The 19,660-nt window shown below is 37.0% G+C and overlaps 1 protein-coding gene across 7 annotated transcripts in view; it reads right to left on the bottom strand.

Annotated features, from left to right (window-relative positions):
- ZNF385B (zinc finger protein 385B) overlaps positions 1-19,660 on the bottom strand; it is a 368,556-nt gene that overhangs the window by 59,418 nt on the left and 289,478 nt on the right. For 6 of the 7 annotated variants that reach the window (XM_055308554.1, XM_055308553.1, XM_055308555.1 and 3 more), the window contains one exon: positions 59-97. The exons of the other annotated variant lie outside the window; for it this stretch is intronic. In XM_055308554.1, coding sequence (XP_055164529.1) covers positions 59-97 — 39 coding nt within the window. The remainder of the gene's footprint in view (positions 1-58; positions 98-19,660) is intronic. 7 annotated transcript variants of the gene reach the window in all.

Genomic DNA, 19,660 nt, shown 5'->3' with positions numbered 1-19,660 from the left:
TTGTTTGTTTAAGGGAAAAAAAAAAACCCACATAGTTCTAGCTACCAATATTCCTTACCTGATAGAATTTATTGGTCCCAAATAAGCCTCTTCTTTTCTAAAAAAGTAAAAGTTAGAAGTAGTCATCTGGAATTTTGAGGCTAGCAAGCACATTTACATGAAAATTTTTAAAATTCCTTTTCCTTCTTCACCTCTGATTAAAAAGCCTGCAAAGCTTACTACCTAAGAAGCAGCGAGAGTTAACACTTGCCACTTTTTCTAATGAAAATCATGTAGAAATGAAAAGCAAAACTATTAGTGCAATTAACTGGTAGGTAATAAAAATGAAAGATGGGGTTGTGGCTATTAGCAGGAATTGAGAAAATTGGAGGGTATGTATGGACAAATTAACTATTATATTATAGTACTTATAAATGAATTAATGAAGCTGGCCTTATCACACCATCTACTGTATTTTCAACATCAAAATAAGAACAACCAGGTATCTTTGGTGTAGGCACCAAGATTATGGAACCACAAATCTGTGTCAATTTTTAACAAGTGTTTTTTTCATTGAGCATGCCCAAAACTAATTTACATCTTCGCCGTGTAAATAATCACATAAAAATATGCAGCCGCAAATAAAACTTAGCCACAGGGAAATGCAGCACCTCACTAAAGGCAGGGGTGATGCTACGTGTGGGGAGAGGATGGAAGGTAGGAGCTACAGGACCAAATGGCTTCATCCTAGATGATATTTAGATTCGAGGCAAAGAACTTGGAAATACGAACTTCCTACTGTCTCAGTAATTTTCAAGAGGCCTGAAATGTGATTTGTATTCTTGTAAGAGTCTTCAAATGATTTCACTAGGCATCCCGTGTGGCTGGGTATTGGAGCGAACCGAGCACCACCCAATTAAAAACCAAGGGAGACTGCTCAAGAATGATAATACGAGCTCTTCTTCTGTGTGGTGAAATGGCTAGGAACCTGCACTCTTCTTAAAGACAGGGATGTCCTCTTCGACTTAGCCATCTATTTTAACCAATGTTCCGAAAGGCATTTGGTAAGCACGTGCTATACAACAACGGGCAACTCTAGCTTTCCTATTAAACAGAAGTAGAGGGGCGCTTGGGTGGCTCAATTGGTTAAGCATCTGCCTTCAGCTCAGGTCACGATCTCAGGACCCTGGGATCGGGCCCTGCGTCCGGCTCCCTGCTCAGTGGGGAGCCTGCTTCTCCCTCTCCGGAGGCTGCTCCCCCTGCTTATGCGCGCTCTCTCGCTTGCTGTCAAATAAATAAATAAAATCTTTAAAAACAAAACAGAAGTAATAATACCAAGTATTTGACTTTATAAGTTTAAAAGTCAGCCAACCAACAAACATTTCTGGAGGCCTAATATATCAGATATTGTTTCAGACTAAATGAGGCAGGATGAGTCCAACATAAGGACATACTTACTTATAATTGCAAAAGTTAAAAACTGAAAAAGCAGTTTAAACTTTATTTAACTTGGGGCTGGGAAAAGCAGTGACCTTTAAGCAAAGTAAAGAGGCCTGAGAAAGCACAGAAAGGTCTGTCTCCTTTGCCCCACCTCTACTTTGGCCTTTCTCTCCCTTTTCTGATTTTCTCACATTTTAAGCACCCAGGATCCTCCCTTTACCAGTGACGTCAATGCGTCATCCTCCCAGGATTATTTGCCATTCAATTCCTTTTTTAGCTGTGGACTAACAATAATAAACATCATAATAAGAGCAGCTTAGATTTACAGAGCTCTTACCATGTGCCAGGAATTATACCAAGGGATTATTTTGTGTGGTCTCCACCATCACCCAAGGAGGCAGCTATGATCATTATCCTCTTTTACCAGTGAGGACTCCAAGGCTTTGAGAGGTTTAATAACTTGTCACCTCTGATTCCAAAGGTCTGAAGCCAGGGTTCAAACTCAGGTGGGAATCTCTCTGCACACTGGTCCCTGCAGGGAACACCGAGCAGAGATGGCAGGTGGAGCATGTGGCACTACTCACGGGGGTGAGATTTGAAGAAAGGATGGTTCTAGCACCTCTTTTGCCTGGAGGGCAGCTGCCTTGTTCAACTACACCTAAGGCCTGCTTGATGCTTCAGTAAGTTTCCTGGGGAGGTGAGTCTGGGTTTTTCTCTTTCGGATCCATCTTGGTCATTCTGAGAATAAGCCCATTTCTTCTTGAATAACTTCAGGAGAGCCAGAAATAATAACTAGGTCCCCTTTCCTCATTGTTACTTTTGGGCTTGCATCCAGAACAAAACAGTTAGAGAGGGAATACTTAGAGATTACACAGCCAGGGATGGTCATCATTTACACCTGCCCTTCCTTCATTTACTACCAAGAGGATCTCAGCTACTAAACCCTTGTGACTTCGGTCTATCTGGAAGTTTGGCAAAGCATTGCTTTTTAAAGTGCAATATGACCGAATTACAGTAGTCCGAAACAAATGGCTATTTTTCATCCCTTCCTTCTTCAATATTGGATTTATGAAAGAGAATGTGACAATAGGGTCTCATTAAAACTTCAAATATTCGTGAAGTGACACATTTAAAAGTGATAGCTACATCATTGAGGAGTAATATCTGCCTGAGTTACTTCAAAAAAGGTTTTGCCTTTTATATTTAAGTGCTCTGACCATATGCCTTAATATTATTGTTTACTTTTTTCAAATCCTCTAAAACTTAAAATAGAAACAAAACAGACACAGCTATCACAAAGACCCAATTCTCAAAGATCAAGAATTAGAAACAATTGCACATTATTGGCAACATCACCTCAACCACACAGCTTTGTACTGTTTTGGATTTCAAATCAGAAGGCTCAATAAAAGTAAACCACATGGAACATTACACTGGAATTGCACGCTACCATGAGACCTGCATTTTTGCATCTGGAATGTGTAAAAAAGCACAGACTTGCCATACTGACACTGCTTCTCCTACCCACAGCACCCTGACAGGGGTCCACATGGATGCCATCATTATCACTGAAAGGAAGACAAATGGCATGCCACACTCTCCACAGACTGTTGATTCAGCCAGGAGCCATATGTCTGAAAAGGTGCTTCCCTCACGTATCTCCAGCTCCTTGCTAGAACCACAGATTGGCTGTGCCTTACAAATCAAATCAGTTGTGTCCCTATAGCCATGGGATACCATTCCTCCCCATAAGTGGTATAGAGGCTAAAATAATACAACACACACTTAAGAAAATAATAGGCAATAGGCTACATTATATCTTTGTCTCAGATCCAATAAAGCTCCCCCCCTCCTCCTCTTCTTCCTCCTCCTACTGCTATTTTGTCAAAATACATTAAGCATTTTGGGACTGGTTAACAATTAGCAGTGTGTGATTGCTGCAGAAATGAAATGGGATCCCAGGATCTCTTTCCAGAGTCTCCCTAGGGGTGGTCCATATAGTCTCTATAGAAAATATGAGTGGGGGCAGCCCAGAGAATTGAAGCAGCCAGCCAGAGGAGAGCACAGATTAGAATTTCATCCACCCTCCCCCCCTTTTTTTTGTTTAAATAAATTTAGAAGGCTCAATATCTTTCACTCAGATTCCATATTGTCAGAACCTCTTTGAAAAGTCTTGAGACTCATCAAACAAGATTGTATACTCCATTGACAAAAAAGGATGACTAAGTAAGGAAAAACACACGTTGGTCTATTTTGAAGATCTCTTTGGAAAGAAAAACTAAACCGCATTTTCCAGTAGTTTTTGGAGAAATTTCATCTTGGTTTTATTTTTGGAAGAATAAAAAGAAACACAGAATTGCTGAGAGCTGCGCGTTTCTGCCATAGAATATTGTCCCCTTCCTAGATCACTCTGATGGTAAAAGATGCAACATTTTTAGAGGTTAAGTGTTTCATCTTAATGTAGTTCAGTATTCGGAAATTTGTGCTCCTTTTCCAACACATCACACTTTTTTAAATACGTGATTTTCAGTTTGCACAAACACTATGTTTTCTTGAAAATTCATGATTTAACAAAAGTTTATTAAGCGGCTATCATTCACTGTTTTAGAAACTGGACATAATGAAGAAGAAGCCTTCAAAAACAGAGCATGGTAGCTTTAGAGACCTAGATATTTATTTATTTTTTATTTTTTTTGAGACCTAGATATTTAAAGTAATATGGTATTTCTGGAGTGTTTAAGTACTTTAAAAAAAAGCAGATAGGAGAATAGGGAAAAAACACAGCATTTTACCACAGAAAACTCCTAAAGACATTTTGGTTGTCTTGATACAACTGGGATTCAGATACTTTTACATGTCAAACCATACCAAATATGTAAAAATAATGACACCATTCCATGATTTAGGAAAGTTGATACAGAATTCTGAATCAGACAACTGGTAAAAGTAAGGGGCATGTTCTTCAACTTTCAAAGCGGTCTGTGAGATTTCGACAGAGGATGCTCTTCAACTACCAAGTACCAAGATAACAAGTGGATGTCAGAACTACTACCATCAGCACAACCTCAAGGAGAAAGTGGTCCGCATTTTGGAATTTTTCTAAAGATGAGTCCTAAATGCTAGATGCCTCTCACATGGAAACCTGCCTAGTGGGTTTCTGCGCAGTGTGGTTGGCCTGGAGCCTAGTGAATAGCAAAAAGGGCGTGAGTTACTTCTTCTGTTTTTTAAATAAGTAGACATTTGGCCCATGATCTAACAGTTATGAAGATACTACAAGAAAGTAATATTTTTCATTTTTTAACACTTTTAGGATTTTAAAGTTACCAAATGGTAAAAGCAAAAAAGTTAAATAAGTAAATAAAAGCAAATGAATGGGTGGTTTCACCATTTCCCTCTCTTCAGTGGAAAACCAGTTTACAGTTAAGAAAGATGATTTTAAAACTACACTGAGTAAAAGGAAGACATTTTCAGTTCTTTTTTAGACAGTAGTTATTTTGTTAATGGGAGATGCCACAAGATTAGAACTGTGTACCTTACTGAAGCTGCACGTCTAATTCTGACAGTGGATCCTTGTATGTAACAAATACGGTCAGTACAAATGTAAAATGTTCCATTTTCCTGGCTCTCCCCATGCCTGGTGATTTTCCATGCTGCCAGGGATTAAGAGTGATGCAGCAAAGCTGTAGTTATGCCGCTGGGTAATTTAAGAAGCCACATCAAAGAGCATTTCAGAAAGTTCAGTTTAACAAATAAGACTTTCAATTTATGTCCGCAACGGGTATGAGACTTAATTGAAGGTTCCCTCAAGACCCCACTGCACGGACAGACACACACATGCAACGTTTTGGGTGCTGATGTTCCTATTCAAATAATAGATGCATAAGGTAAAAAAATTCAGTTGCATATTATCCATATTCAGGTTAAACAATGCATTTCGAAATGTCTAATTGGTTAATGTGATGTATTAAGGAAGACCACACCACTCTTAACTCCAATTCCAACTGCTCTTTTCAACATGGGGGAAGAGCAGTAAGGTAATGAGCTGAATTATATCTCCTAAGAAAACACAGTGCTTTTCTTCGTTTGTTTCCATTCTTAAACAAGCAAAGTTTAGATGGGACTAGAAACCATTGAGAGAGAGAGGTGTTTTTCCATCAGGATGTGAAGAGAGTTCTTGAGAACTCTTTGTCTTATCTTTAAGATTTGATGTTCCTATAACTATAATATTTTTTTTTGGTCAATGGATGCCTACAGATATGAAAGATCTGTAACACCTCTGTCAAAGATAAGGTAAAAAATTCTTATGAAATTGTTAAATGTCCTTATAAGAGAACACAAAAAAAAATTTAGAAAAATTTTTAAAAAACTGAAAACTATGTGGAATCTTTTAGGAAATTAATAAGACTTTAGTTCTCCGGGATCCCTGGGTGGCTCAGTGGTTTAGCGTTGCCTTCAGTCCAGGGCGTGGTCCTGGAGACCTGGGATCGAGTCCCACGTTGGGCTTCCTGCATGGAGCCTGCTTCTCCCTCTGCCTGTGTCTCTGACCCTCTCTCTCTCTCTGTGTGTGTGTCTATCATGAATATATAAATTTAAAAAAATCTTTAAAAAAAGAATTTAGTTCTGTGAATTTTAATAACAAAGAAGAAATAAAATATTATTTTTTTGTCTGTGGAAAAATTACTACCTCCAAAATGTTTATATATCTCAATAAGGTATATTCGTATTTCAAAAACAAACAGCCTAAGATATGCATAGCTGACAATGAACTATGTCACCCCCCAAAAAAACTCCCATTAACAAAGCTAGAGTACATGTTTCAAGTGACGGGAACAGGAACTGCACTCACCAAGAGAATCTAAACTAAATAGGTCAGTTGTTTCCTGTGTTATTTAGTAGTGTGCCTTCTCAGGGTGAAATAAAAGAAGAAATAAAGTATTTCAGGAATATGGACTAAAGAATAGTTTTTCTTTTCTTTTTATAAATATTTTATTTATTTGACACAGAGAGAGTGTGTGTGCACAGCAGGCAGAGAGAGAAAGAAGTAAAAGCAGATTACCAGCTGAGCAGGGAGCCTGATGTGGGGCCCTATCCCAGGACCCTGGGATCATGATCGAGCCAAAGGCAGATGCTTAATGAACAGAGCCACCCAGGCACCCCTAAAGAATAATTTTTCAATAAATGTACAAAATACTCAAGAAAATATTCATTTGAGGAGAGATCATGAGAAGCAATTATTCTAGAATATATTGGTAGGAGACATCCATCCTGCATTCTGGATGGACTGGCTAATATCTGAGATAGAAGATTGGTACTCGGTTCTTGACCTTCCCTTGTTTTTAAAACATTGACTTAAAAACAGACCCCAAAACTTTGTCTCCAAGATTAAATTTCCAGAACATAAAATTCAGTGCCAAAAGTAAGTCTGAGAAATAACTTAAAAAAAAAAAAAAGAATTCTTTATACTTTAGGAGAAAAAAAAGTGCCATACTAAGTCACCAAAGACCACTTACAGATGTAGCTTTAAAAGTTATTGGTGCTAAGTCTCCAAATAGAAGTAAGTAAGAATGTGTCTGCCTGTGTTCTCTGGTAAACAGGCCAAAAAGAAAAAAAAAAAAGAAAAAGAAAAGAAAAGAAAAAAAAGTTACGAAGGCTAAGTGATTAGGGAAGCAATGAGCTTTCTTGATTTAAAAATCAATATGCCTCCCAAACAGCCAAATGCATTAACTGACATCCTCTCAAAACCATTCTGTCAAAGCTAAGTTTGAAAGGCTGTTCGGTAAGTAATCAGATATGTCCTGATGGTGAAGCAGAACAGGTCCGTGACACAAATTAAAAAGGTATAAGATGAGAAGAAAACCCCACAAGGCAGGAGGAGGTGCAAACGAGGAAACCCACACCCTGTTTGGATGTATTCTTTATTCTGCAAAGCAACATGGAAATGAAATGTTTTTTTCCCCAAATGCAGGACAACACATTTCTTGCCCTCGCACTTCGAAGAATCCTGACAGCTGAGGACTGACAAGGCTCAAGGCAAGGGAACAAATGTGCAGTGCTCCAATCCTGAGCATCTGGGGCTCTTACTCTCCATGCCATACTCTCATCACCAAGGGGTAAAATGGCAGAGATCATCTACGTTTTCAAACCAGTTTTTAAATTTGTTTTAGTTGGAGGTCCAGAACCCCACCACCCCCCAAATGGAATCCTAACTGGAAATTCTGTACAATAAACACTACAAACAGTGCTGGTGACAACGGGTAGGCCAGGTCCCATTTCCACCAGCCTGATTCTAGTCCAACTCCCTTGCTTGAAAATGAGAAAAGATTTGGAGAATTTTAGTGACTTGCTCTAATCTCTTTAGCTAAGACCAGGACCCAGATCACTTGTTATAGTTGTCAGCTTTGCAAATAAAAGTACAAGATGCCCAGTTTAAGTTGAATTTCAGATAAACAACAGACCATTTAAGTAGAAATATGTGCCAAAAATTGTATAGGATATTCTCCTACTAAAAATAATTTGCTGTTTATCTGAAATTTAACTGGGCATCCTATATTTTATTTGTCCCTATTTCCTTGTTATTGTTGTTGTTTTAAAATTAATTGATTTAAGTAATCCCTTACCCAATATGGGGCTCAAAATCATAAGCCTGGATCAGGAGTTGCATACTCTTCCAACTAAGCCAGCCAGGCACCCTTCTGTCCCTGTTTCGTGATTCCCGCCCAAGGATGTCGTAACTACATCAATGTTGATTTTACTAGTCCTTCTTTTTGCAAACTTACTTTGTCACACATAACATTTTAGGGTTCTTTATTAGGAAAGTGGTCCCTGAATGGTTTTGTGGACAAGTGACGTCAAAAATATTTTACATCATATAATTATCTTATTGCCTTTCTGTATGGATGTATATGTGTATTCATATTAACTCTTTTCACCAAAAAAAAAAGGTTTTTGGTTTGACCTTGCATTTATATTATACAAAATATACCATACTTGTGAAGTGAAATAAAGAGCTTCAGGATTGTGCCTTAACTCTGTTCCCTGCAGTGATAATTGCTGTATTGAATAAGGCTCTGTTCATGGTACAGCTGGACATTTAGCATTTAGCTATTTGATTTATAATTATTTTTAGGTGATTGCAAGGAGGCTACAGTTCAAACTTAGAGTAGTCCAAATTGAACTCTTTCTTTTCTTCTGGATTTGTAAGGACATGTAGTCACTGATAGGTAAAACTATTTATCTACCAAATTTGTTTCAAATATACACAAAGCCCTTTCTGTCTCTATATATTCTAAAAAAAGCAACTTATAGAAGAGAAAAATGAATACAGCCAATGAAATCACATTAAAATGTGTCTAGCTTGCTTATATTTTGGCCATGGATATCACATCAAGACTCCCTAGTCAAGCAATGGAGAAAGACCTACATACATGTACCACCGAGTGCAGCATCAGGAAATACAGAATCACTCAGGAACATTCATGAAAAGTTTTAATGTTATGAAGCAAAAACCATTTGCATTTATCTAACTACTCCTTATGAAGATTTTCAGAAATTTCCCTAAGTTTTTCGTTTCCCATTCTGATCTTCAACCTATCAACATGCTTGGCACCTTCAAAGTCTTCCTAACACCCATCTGAAATTTTTATTCACCCTTTCTGTCTCCCCTAACCTTTAACGCTTTTACTAAAATTGGGCAAATACCTATATCTAACAACACAAGAAATTTAGATGTCATTTTATTGAAAAGATTTTGTATAATTAGTCAGGAATCACCAAATGTCTGCCTCACAACAGACAATATCACAGTAACACTTGCTGGCAGTCACCCAGCCACTGCCGTGCAACTGGCCTCCTGAAGCTGGGGTTAAAAGCTGGCCTCTGGAAATCAATCATGCTCTCGGCACAGAAGAATATTTCAGTGATATGAAAGCTGAAATGGAGACTATAATCTTTTGTGATTACCCTTGAGGCCGAAGCAAATGCAGAAAGGAAAGTCCATGAATTGCTGATAATTTCCGGTGATGACCAATTCCCAGGAAATTCTGATATAACTCTTGCTCTGTAACAAAATGATGCTTCCCCAGAACTGTAACTTCAAAGAACTCCACCTCTGGATGTCACAATGCTTCTTCAGAAGCTACTCACCCATTAACGGGGCCAGGCCGGTGAGGCAGCAGCTCTCCCTCTGAAGACAATGGAATGTCTGATTGCACAGGAGTGATGAGCTATGTGCTACAGGCTGTTTTTCTAGAGTCCTTTTTTAAAGGAATCGGTTGAAAATATATTTGTTTTAGACCTTTCTTTCTCCTCATATAAGTTTAAATTTGATGTGTTTCTCTGCTGTCCCTAATAATTATGTAGCTGTGATTATCTTGGTTTATATCATTTTTAAAGTTTTATTTGGTCGGCTATTTGCTTTCTGAGAAAAAGTAGTTTACAGACATGTGCATACTGTTAATGTCTATTTAATATTTTGGGACAGAATATAAAACTACTCATCTCTTTTGGGTGAGTATTAAACTTACAGTTAGATGTCACTGCTCAGAACACAGGTTAAGTGGGTCCTTCTTATATGATTGGCAATAGAAATTCAGGAGAAAAGGAGGAGACAGGGTAAATGGAGGTCTCTAACAGTCAAAAGTCCAAAGAATTTTTAGAATAAATCTCCATTATCAATACACGAAGGATAATTTAATATGTTGGCTTCTATGACTGGGTTTAAAATCTTTTTAAAATTGGTATGTTAACCACAGCTAGTTTAATAAATAATGTGAGAATAAAGGTTCTATGTTTGGAAGTCAACTGTATGTTATTTTATTTTTTAAAGATTTTATTTTTTTGAGAGGGAGAGAGTACACGAGCACAAGCAAGGGGAGAGAGAAAGGGAGAAACAGACTCGCCACTGAGCATAGACTGGGGCTCTATCTCAGGCTCCTGGGATCATGACCTGAGCTGAAGACAGATAACTGATTGAGCCACCAAGGCGCCTCAAAGTCAACTGTAGTTTAAAAGTATAACAGAAAACGTTAGGAGTCAACGACAATATATCACAAGTGCACAGCTCTCAGGTTCAAAATACCTTTATCCATAGCCTTTTAAAATCTAATTATTATTGAAGGTAAACAGGCAAAATGGAATACAACCAAACTGGTGTGGTTATTCCCCACCTCTGCTCTATACCCTCTCCCCAGGCCTGCTCCAAATTCAGTTGTAGCCTCTCTTCATTGCTTTTAGAAAGTCAGGTGATTCTGTTCTTTAAGTAGGCTCCAGTACTATCTCATTCAGCTAACTTAAAGTGAGTACCTACTTAGTAGCAGGCAGAGCTACTTTAAATTGAGTATAAATGTCTTAAACTCAAGAACCAGCTCTTAGTCATGTATCTGCCTTAATTAGGATTGCTCTAATGCAAAAAAGCAGCCCCCATGATAAATATAACTTGGTTTATTTAAGGTAATTGGTTAGGAAAGATGAGATGAAGGGAATAGACATATTAATAAGAATATTAATATTATTTGTAAGAATAGAGCTTTGCTATTTTAAGAGTCCTTTCATAAACAACATCTCATTTGATATTCATGGAAATTTTACATTGTTCAAAATAACAATACGGTGATACCCTGGTGTGCCTGGTTGGCTCAGCCCATAGGGTTTGAGACTCTTAATCTAGGGGTTGTGAGTCCTAGCCCCAGGTTGAGTGCAGACTTCAAAATAAAATCTTTAAAGAAATAATTCGGCTATATGTTATATAGTTATGATTTTTTCACACTCTCACTAAATTTCAGAAGTTTTCTAAATATTCAGTGATATCCTCAATCCTCCATAAAACATATGAAGCTCAAATTTTCATGATATAATGATAAATATTAAGAACATATTATCACCTCTAGTTGTAAAATGAGGAAAAGTAGAACTAAGGGACTTTCTTTAGATCAAAGAAAATGAATCCCAGACACAGGTGCTCTGGCTCTGAGGCCAATGAAGTAGATCACTCTCCCCTCTTCCCTCCTCCACTTTGACTCCTGCTTCTCCAGGTGGCATGAAGCAGCGTCGAAGCTGGGTAGGATTGTTAGAAGCTTACTTTGGAACAAGGCACGCAGAATTATTTCTCTGAGATCAGAGAGAATGTTCCAACTGGCTTTGGGGAGGAGGTGGGATAGGACAGACGAATGAATGACTAGGTCAATGGCACCACCTCTTTAGAAGGTAAATACTTCAAAAGTTGAAAATTAAGTATATATCAGATGATAGTGGCTTGTTGCTAATCACTTCAGCATCTAATAGCTTCAGCTCATTTTTGGGAAATCAAAGTTTTGTGGGTTTGATAATATTATTGTGACACTGAATCAAGTTACATATTATGGATGTTTGGTGTCTACATAAAAAAAATAAGACCAGAAATAAGACCCAGACATATATTTTTAAATATTGGAGAATTTATGTACACCTCTGATTATTGTAAATCGTAAACCTGTGAAAGAGATCAGCTATATTTCCTACTCCAACACTCAGATCTTTATTTGGTTGCAGAGACTTGACAATAAGAAAAAAAGTATGACACTGACAAGACAAATCTATCTTCTAAATAGAATACACCGCAGGGGTGCCAGCTGGCTCAGTTAGTGGAATGTGTGGCTCGTGATCTTGGGGTTGTGGGTTGGAACCCCACATTGTGGAGAGATTACTTAAAAATAAAATGGTAAAAAAAATAATTAAAAAATAAATAGAATACACTGCAAAAGAGTTCTTCAATCTGACTTTAGGAGCCACAAGGATTTATTGGGCATTTAAAAAAAATACATAAAAAAATAAAAATAAAAAAAATTTAAAAATGCATCCTACTTGAATAACCTGTTAGATATACACACATTTAAATTCAAGATATGTTAGGGTGGAGACCAGCTCTTGTTTGTCAGATATTTAGCTTTTTTCCCTTTCAGTGGCAGAGCTGTCTACTGGAGGAAATGTGAAGACTGCTTTATATTCTTCAATCTTCCATTTTTGCAAAAAAGGGTGCAACAATGACACATATAGCCTATTTTCATATGTGGGTGTGTTAAAAGAATTAATTGTAGAATGTCTTTAAAATATGCTAAATCCCTCTGATACTAGAATTCCATGAAAATAAGGTGTTGTACATGTGATTTAAGTTTTTCCCATCTTATTTCAGGCATCAGAACATAAAAAGGAAGGTAAAAAAAAAACTAAATTGACAGCTAGATCTGTGAAAAAAGTATTTTTCCAAGATTCCTACATGGTTCCGCAAAGATGTTGAAACTTCACAGATTGCTCAATAGCACTCCAATTCTTCTTTAGCACCCTCAATGACAACAATTCTAAAAGTAAAGGAATTGGAATATTCCAAAACATGTTTTTCCTTCCCCAAAAGAGATTTGAGACCTAATTCTGAATACAAGAATCTAGAGGGAGGGGGGGAAAACAGTCTGTGCTATTGGATGGATTCCCAAATTTTTGATAAAAGTTTCTCAGAAAACACCACCATCAATTAATGTTTATAGAGCAACCAATTTAGAACTAACTTTTTGGGCTGGAGGGAATGTTTTGCACAATAATATTTTGCTACTTTTTATATCTATTAAGCTCCCTTACTTGACCACTGGCATATGAAGACTTGGTCATGGAAAGAAGTTAACAACAGGTTGTTGTTGGTTTCTTCTTTTAATTAACTAGAGATTTGTTAAGAATCAGATAAATTATTTTAAGAAGATGGCCTGACATAGGCACTTTTTCCAAGTTGACTCTACTCTTGAAAAATGCTGACCTGGGACAGCGCCAAGACTGAAGACCTGTCTTGCCAGAAAATCTGATGTGTCCTCCAAGTACACATAATCCTTGAAACTCTAGCACTGAAGGTGAGGCTCCAGAGCCATGTGAGGTTGAGACTAGGATAATGAAAGAGACATACAAGAGGACATAGTGTGTGGGACTACAGATGTCTCTTTTCACAGGCTTCTGAACTTGTGTTTCCTTACTGCATAAGGGCCCATCAAGTCTTAGTTTGATGTTTCTTGGCAGCTTCATCAACCGAATTGACTATTGACTATAAACAGTATCCTCTATTATGTTATGGTGAATTATACAAGAGGAGGAAGTAATGTCAGACAGTAAGCAGTTTCTGTCTTATTCACTATAACCCTTTCTTAGCACAATGATTGGCATGTGCAGACATTCAGTAAGTGATTATGAATGAATGCCTTTTCCTAGATGCCCTGCACAAATAATTTATTTAGGGAGAGGGAAGGCATATGATCACACATTATATAAATATGCATGCATGCATACATACATACATACCATATAAATAATATCTACATATTCGAAAGGTATTCCAACAGTTTGTAGAGAAAAGAGATTTGAGCATAAAGTCTGTAATAGGTGAATCTTGAGACTTTTGAGTAAGGCAAAGGACATGACTTACATTTTAAAAAGATATGTTTGTAGTTTGAAGAGAAGAGGGAGACAATAGGACAGATGGTCACTATGTAGGGTTCTTTTTCCTTCCAGGTCGTGTTTACATAATTTCTCTCTGTCATACTGAGTAGGGATATAAAAAATTTCAGGCAGGAATCTATGCTTAAATATTTGTACAAAATCTTCATTAGTTTTATACTACATTTCAAAGGCTTCCCATACATACTTTTTTTTTCTAATGATCTAGGGGGTTGCTATTGACTTTTTAAAGTCCAATAACAGGCCATCATCTTCCCTCTCTCCAAGTGAATTTCAGTAACCATGGAAAATTTCAACTTGGCCTATCTTATTATGCATTTATTTAAGATACACAGAAGACTAGGATCCTTCATTATATTTTAAGCATATCATGAAAATAAAAATTCAACCCTATTCTCTTATTTATTTATTTAAAGATTTTATTTATTTATTCATGAGAGGCACAGAGAGAGACAGAGGCAGAGACACAGACAGAGGGAGAAGCAGGCTCCATGCAGGTAGCCTGACGTGGGACTGGATCCCAGGTCTCCAGGATCAGGCCCTGGGCTGAAGGTGGCACTAGACCGCTGAGCCACCTGGGCTGCCCTTTTTTATTTATTTTATTCTCTTTTATTTATATCTATTTTATCTCTATTTTGCTTTTTCAAATTTGGATAAATATATCATTAGTATGTTCAAGTAGCTGAACATACTAATATCCTAAGAAATAGGGAATACATAGCTTTTTAATGACAACAAAGCATTATAAGAGCAAAAAAGAAGCCTCAAATGGCAAAAAAATCACAATTGGTTGCATTAGCAGAGGTAAAGTATTTAATTTAAATTAAATTAAAGAAAAAATCAAATAGAAGAGGAATATGTATCCAAATGCTTAAAGACTTCGTTAGGTAATGAAGGTATTAAAAATAGATTAAAAAGTTAAATGTTTTGGCTCACGTCAGGTTTCCTTATAGTACCCCCTCATGAGAAACATGGCATGAATTAATAGCAAAGTAAATATGATTTTGATCCCCAATTTCTTTATTTCGTACCTCCTTGATAAATATATCACTTCTAGTTCAAGAAAGAAAAATTTTAAATATTCATTGATAGTGCCAAACAATAAATAACCCAGAATCTCAAATTGTTTAGAATGATAAATAGTAGTCATACAGATCATTTCACAGATTGTCATGGATGATTCAAAGAGTCATGCAGTGATTTGGGATTTTATACTAGAAATAATTTTTATTCTGTTCCACATATTTGTTCATGAGTCAGGAAAATTAATTTCAAGGTATATAGTAAAAATCAGATTATTTTTCACAAAAATAAGATTGCTGAGCCTCTTGCAATAAAACAGCAGTGATCTCTACTGGACTTGTGCCTTCCTGGAGCAACTGCAAAAACAAGGTAGAACTCAAAAAGACATCTGAAAGAGTAGGCATGGGAAGTACCTCCCATTGGCAGAGAGACTGACAGGTGACTGTGGTCTCAAGGTGGCTCTGGATCATATCTACAGCTCTGGAGAGTCACACAAATAATGTGTGTACCCCACATGTGGCTATTAAAAAGAAATACTTGATCTATTTGTCATCATATACAATATATAGCTTGGATATGTATGTCTTAGTCTGTTTGGGCTGCCATAACTAAATACCACAGACTGGGTGGGTTATACAGTAGAAATAGATTTTATCACAATTGTGGAAGCTAAGATCAGGGTCCCAGTATCATCAGGTTCTGGTGAGAGCTCTCTTCCTGGCTGGCGGATGGCTGCTTTCTCACTGCGTCCTCACATGATGGAGAGGAACAGCTTTCTGTGGTCTCTTCTTATAAGTACACTAATGCCATTAGGAGGGCCTCACACTCATGACCTCATCTAACCCTAAATACCTCTCAAAGACCCCATCTCTATGTACCATCTGCAGATGTTAGGGCTTCAAACATGAATTTGGGGGAAGAGGACATGAACATTCACTCCATAAGAGTATGTGTGTGGGTATAACTTCTAAATGGACTTATTTTATCATATTAAGTTAATACTATCCATCCTGCTAAGTATGCAATTTATTTCAGTTCTGAAGCCGTCTCTTCTTACAGTTAATTAAGCACCAGACATTACCCTGGTTGTTAAACACCAAATATTAAACACCAAGTATTATCTGGATTGAATGATGATAAAAATTGGATCCATAGTAAAGGAAATGAGAAATTCTAACTCTAATAGGAGAAATGATTGCCTGTATCTCGGGAGCTACCAAAACATTATATACAGTAATTAAAGGATGACCATGAGGCACTTGGAAGATTTAAATAAAGTGAAAAATAAAATAGTTAAAATAGCTGTGCTGGGATACAAAACAACATTCTTTCTGGCTTTTAACACTATAAAGTTCAGTAACTATTGTCACTTTGCCTATATTTCATGGCTTTTGTTATCTTGCCTTTTCCAGTCTTTTTATTCAATTTCTTAATAAGTTTCTTGGGCACTACGGTATTTTTGTTTTGTTTATTTTTTCTTCTTCCTCAAACCCAGTATTCTTCAGTGCATATGTTTTCAATAAAATCCAGTAATGAATAACTCTCCCTTTAGACTGACCGCACTTAAGAATAGGACCTAGGACAAGAAATGAAGTAGGCACTTGCAAAACTTCCACACCATCCACACAGAGAAAGCCAGAACTATAGCCACAGATAAGTCTGTAACTAAGTATTACCCTCAAATTAAAAAAAGATGCCAGTTCTCAGGAAAATAAAAATAAAAGTAAACACCTAGACTTATCTCCTCATGCTTAGGAAGGGCTCAGAGACGTGTATTTCCTTTGCTGGGTGGAGAAACATATACATTGAAAAGCAAAGAACTGGGGCCGTTTCCTCCCTCCTTTTCTCCTTCCCTTCGGAAAAGTTTTATTGAGCTCCTGTGCCCGATGCCAGGCAGATGAAGATGAACAAGCTACAGGCCCTGTTCTCAAGGACCTGGCATTCTAGTGAGTATAAATAATCAGATAACCAGATTATGGTGTGAGGACTGCTATAATGGAGGTAATGCGGGGGGTGGGGGTTACTTTGGAAAATACAGAGGATGGGCACTTAATTCAGACTCAAAGATCACAGAACACTTCCGGTGTGGGAGGTGATACCGAAGTTGGGCCATGAACGACAAATAGTGGAAGGTGGGGTGAAGCCTTAGTGGATAGCCAGGCAAAGAAGCCTACTAGGCTTTTTTTTTTTTTTTTTTTTGGCCTATTCGGCTTTAGATACAAAGGTTGAGACCTTTAAAATTTTGTGTTTTGGTTTGCAGAGTCTTTTACCTGCAAGTGGCTCGAAACAGCCCCTCTGTAAAGTACAACTGCTGAAGGGCAGAGTTAACATCACCATTCTCCAGACATGCATCCTTGACATATAGCCCATCATAAATTATCAGTGATCCAAACTCCATCTTCCCTAGCATGTCTCTTCATAATTCTGCTTGGACAGTGTCTTGAATGATTTGTTTATTCTTCACATATAAACACTGTGAGAGATTTTTGTCAGTTGTGGAGTAGAAGGCAAGACAGCCAGTAAATGAATGCTGTGAGGCGCATCTCTTCACTGTACACAATTTTGTATAGAACAGGCACGTATTCTATTTTGGAATAGACCAGAATCTCATTTCATTCTTGCTATAATTCTCATGTAACCTTATCATACTCCACTATAAAAACAGGAGGAAACCACTACTTCATATGTATTTTTTAAATCCACTTAAAACAGCAAACTTCCAAACTCCAAAACTTTCAGCTATGGCATCAGAATGTTTCTATTCTTCTGATAATAATTATGAGTTAAAAGATATTTCTTATATTTATGAATACTATTCTTGGTTAAAAATAAAGCAATTATAATGGCATTCATCTACCTTGCTTTTCAAAGAACGAGTAGATTGTTGAATATACTTTTAAAATTTGCTAACAAGAAATTTTAACTTTTTAAAGTATGTCCTGCTTCGAAGATATGTTTGTAGAGGTCCAATTTTACACATTCAAAAAATTATTTCCTCTCCCTACTTAATACTTCTGCTGAAAATTGCCTACTATGCTTCCAGAAAAGAGCACAAAAGATTTCTCATTGAGCTTTGTTAATTAACACTGAATGATGTGGGAGGTAATATGGACCAAAAGAGCCAATGACATGGATGCGCCAGAACAGGAGTTTGTAAGTCAGTAGATTTTTTTAAAAGATTTTGTTCTTAAGTAATCTCTCCCAATGGGGGGGGTGGGCGGGAAGCTCACACTTATAAGCCTGAGATCAAGAGTAGTAATGCTCAATGAACTGAGTCAGCTGGGTGCCCCTGAAGTTAAGGAGGTTCTAATTCAAGTCTCAGTTCTTCCTTTACTAACACTTTCTCTTCCTCTAGACAATAGGAATTTTAATCAAAGTCTACTAAAATGTTCTAAGGTTTGAGTTCTTTGAGGGATACAAAACATCATAAGTATATAATGATCTAGTATAATTAGTGATACAAAAATGTTTTCCTAGAAAAATGTGGACAATGACTTTTATGAAATTGTCCTAGGAAATCTACTAGATAAGTTGGACACTAGGATGGAAAAGTCTGCAGGAAAAGGATTAGGGCAACTGAAACTGTAACTCAGTAAAAAAATCAAAGGTAACGCAATGATCCTAAAAATTCACTTATTTACTAGATGACAGAGGGTCCCACTTGCAATGACTTAATTTTTAATATACTACCAGAAATGCTCTCTGTCCACCAAATGACTTGGATATAAAATGTATGTAACGTAATGTGATATGATGTGATGTAATATGAGAGTAAAATGATTATTTCATGTAGTTCTTTGCTATATTCTTAACCTTAGCTAGAAGTATTTTCATTTGAAAATTACAAGTTTATGTAAAAATTACAAGTTTATGTAAGAAAATGAACTTCTATTAGAATTATTCTTTGGGTTTTCTCAAGTATTTCATAAAGTTAGTTGCTATATGGAACAAACAAACGAAAAGGCAAGTTAGTGTGTCTGTCAGTCTACACAACATTAGTAAACCATTATGAAGCTGTATTTTTACCTAACAAAACCTTATGAAGGCACTCTGCATTTTTTATAGCTCTTAAAAACAGAGAGGTATATGTAGGACATTTTGATAGTTGAAAAAAGTAACTTAGCAAAAAAAAAAAAAAGAAAAAGGTAACTTAGAGATCAGTGCTGACCATCTGAGCAGTTGTAGAAAGGTAACTGGGATCAGCTTCCTGTTAGGTATGTTCATAGCAATACTTCTAGACAAGAATGCATACGGGGGTACTTTCCTCTAACGAAGGGAATACACATGGACACAGGGGCAGGGAATGGTGACTCACATTTTGCTTTGAATGTTCATGTTTCATCTGAATCTTTGAAATAAGTATCCACGTATTATTTGTGTTAAAAAGATATGAACTACAGTAAGGAGCCTTTCATGTCTACCCACCTCATCAGGCTGCTTCCTGACAGTGGCTGGACTTCTGCAGTGGCCACAAATGCTGTCTTCTAAATACACATTAATCAAAATACAAATAGCTAGTATGCGTTTTAAGAAGTATAGCTTAATTCAACTATGTCTGGAATGCATCACCCAAGTTTTGGTAGAGGATACAAGAGGCAAGCCCGAGTTCAAGTTCTCTGAAATGGCATGTCATGTTTTGGGTGGTTACTCCTGATAGATTAATGTGATCAGGGCAGGCATGGTTTCCCTCTCTGAGCTGCTCCACTGCACTAGAAGCAATGCTCACCTGTTTATGACTTTCTGGTTTTTTTTC

The sequence above is a fragment of the Nyctereutes procyonoides genome, unplaced genomic scaffold (genome assembly GCF_905146905.1).
Source record: "Nyctereutes procyonoides isolate TBG_1078 unplaced genomic scaffold, NYPRO_anot_genome, whole genome shotgun sequence".
Lineage (NCBI taxonomy): Eukaryota > Metazoa > Chordata > Mammalia > Carnivora > Canidae > Nyctereutes > Nyctereutes procyonoides.
This window is presented reverse-complemented; position numbering and strand designations above follow the sequence as displayed.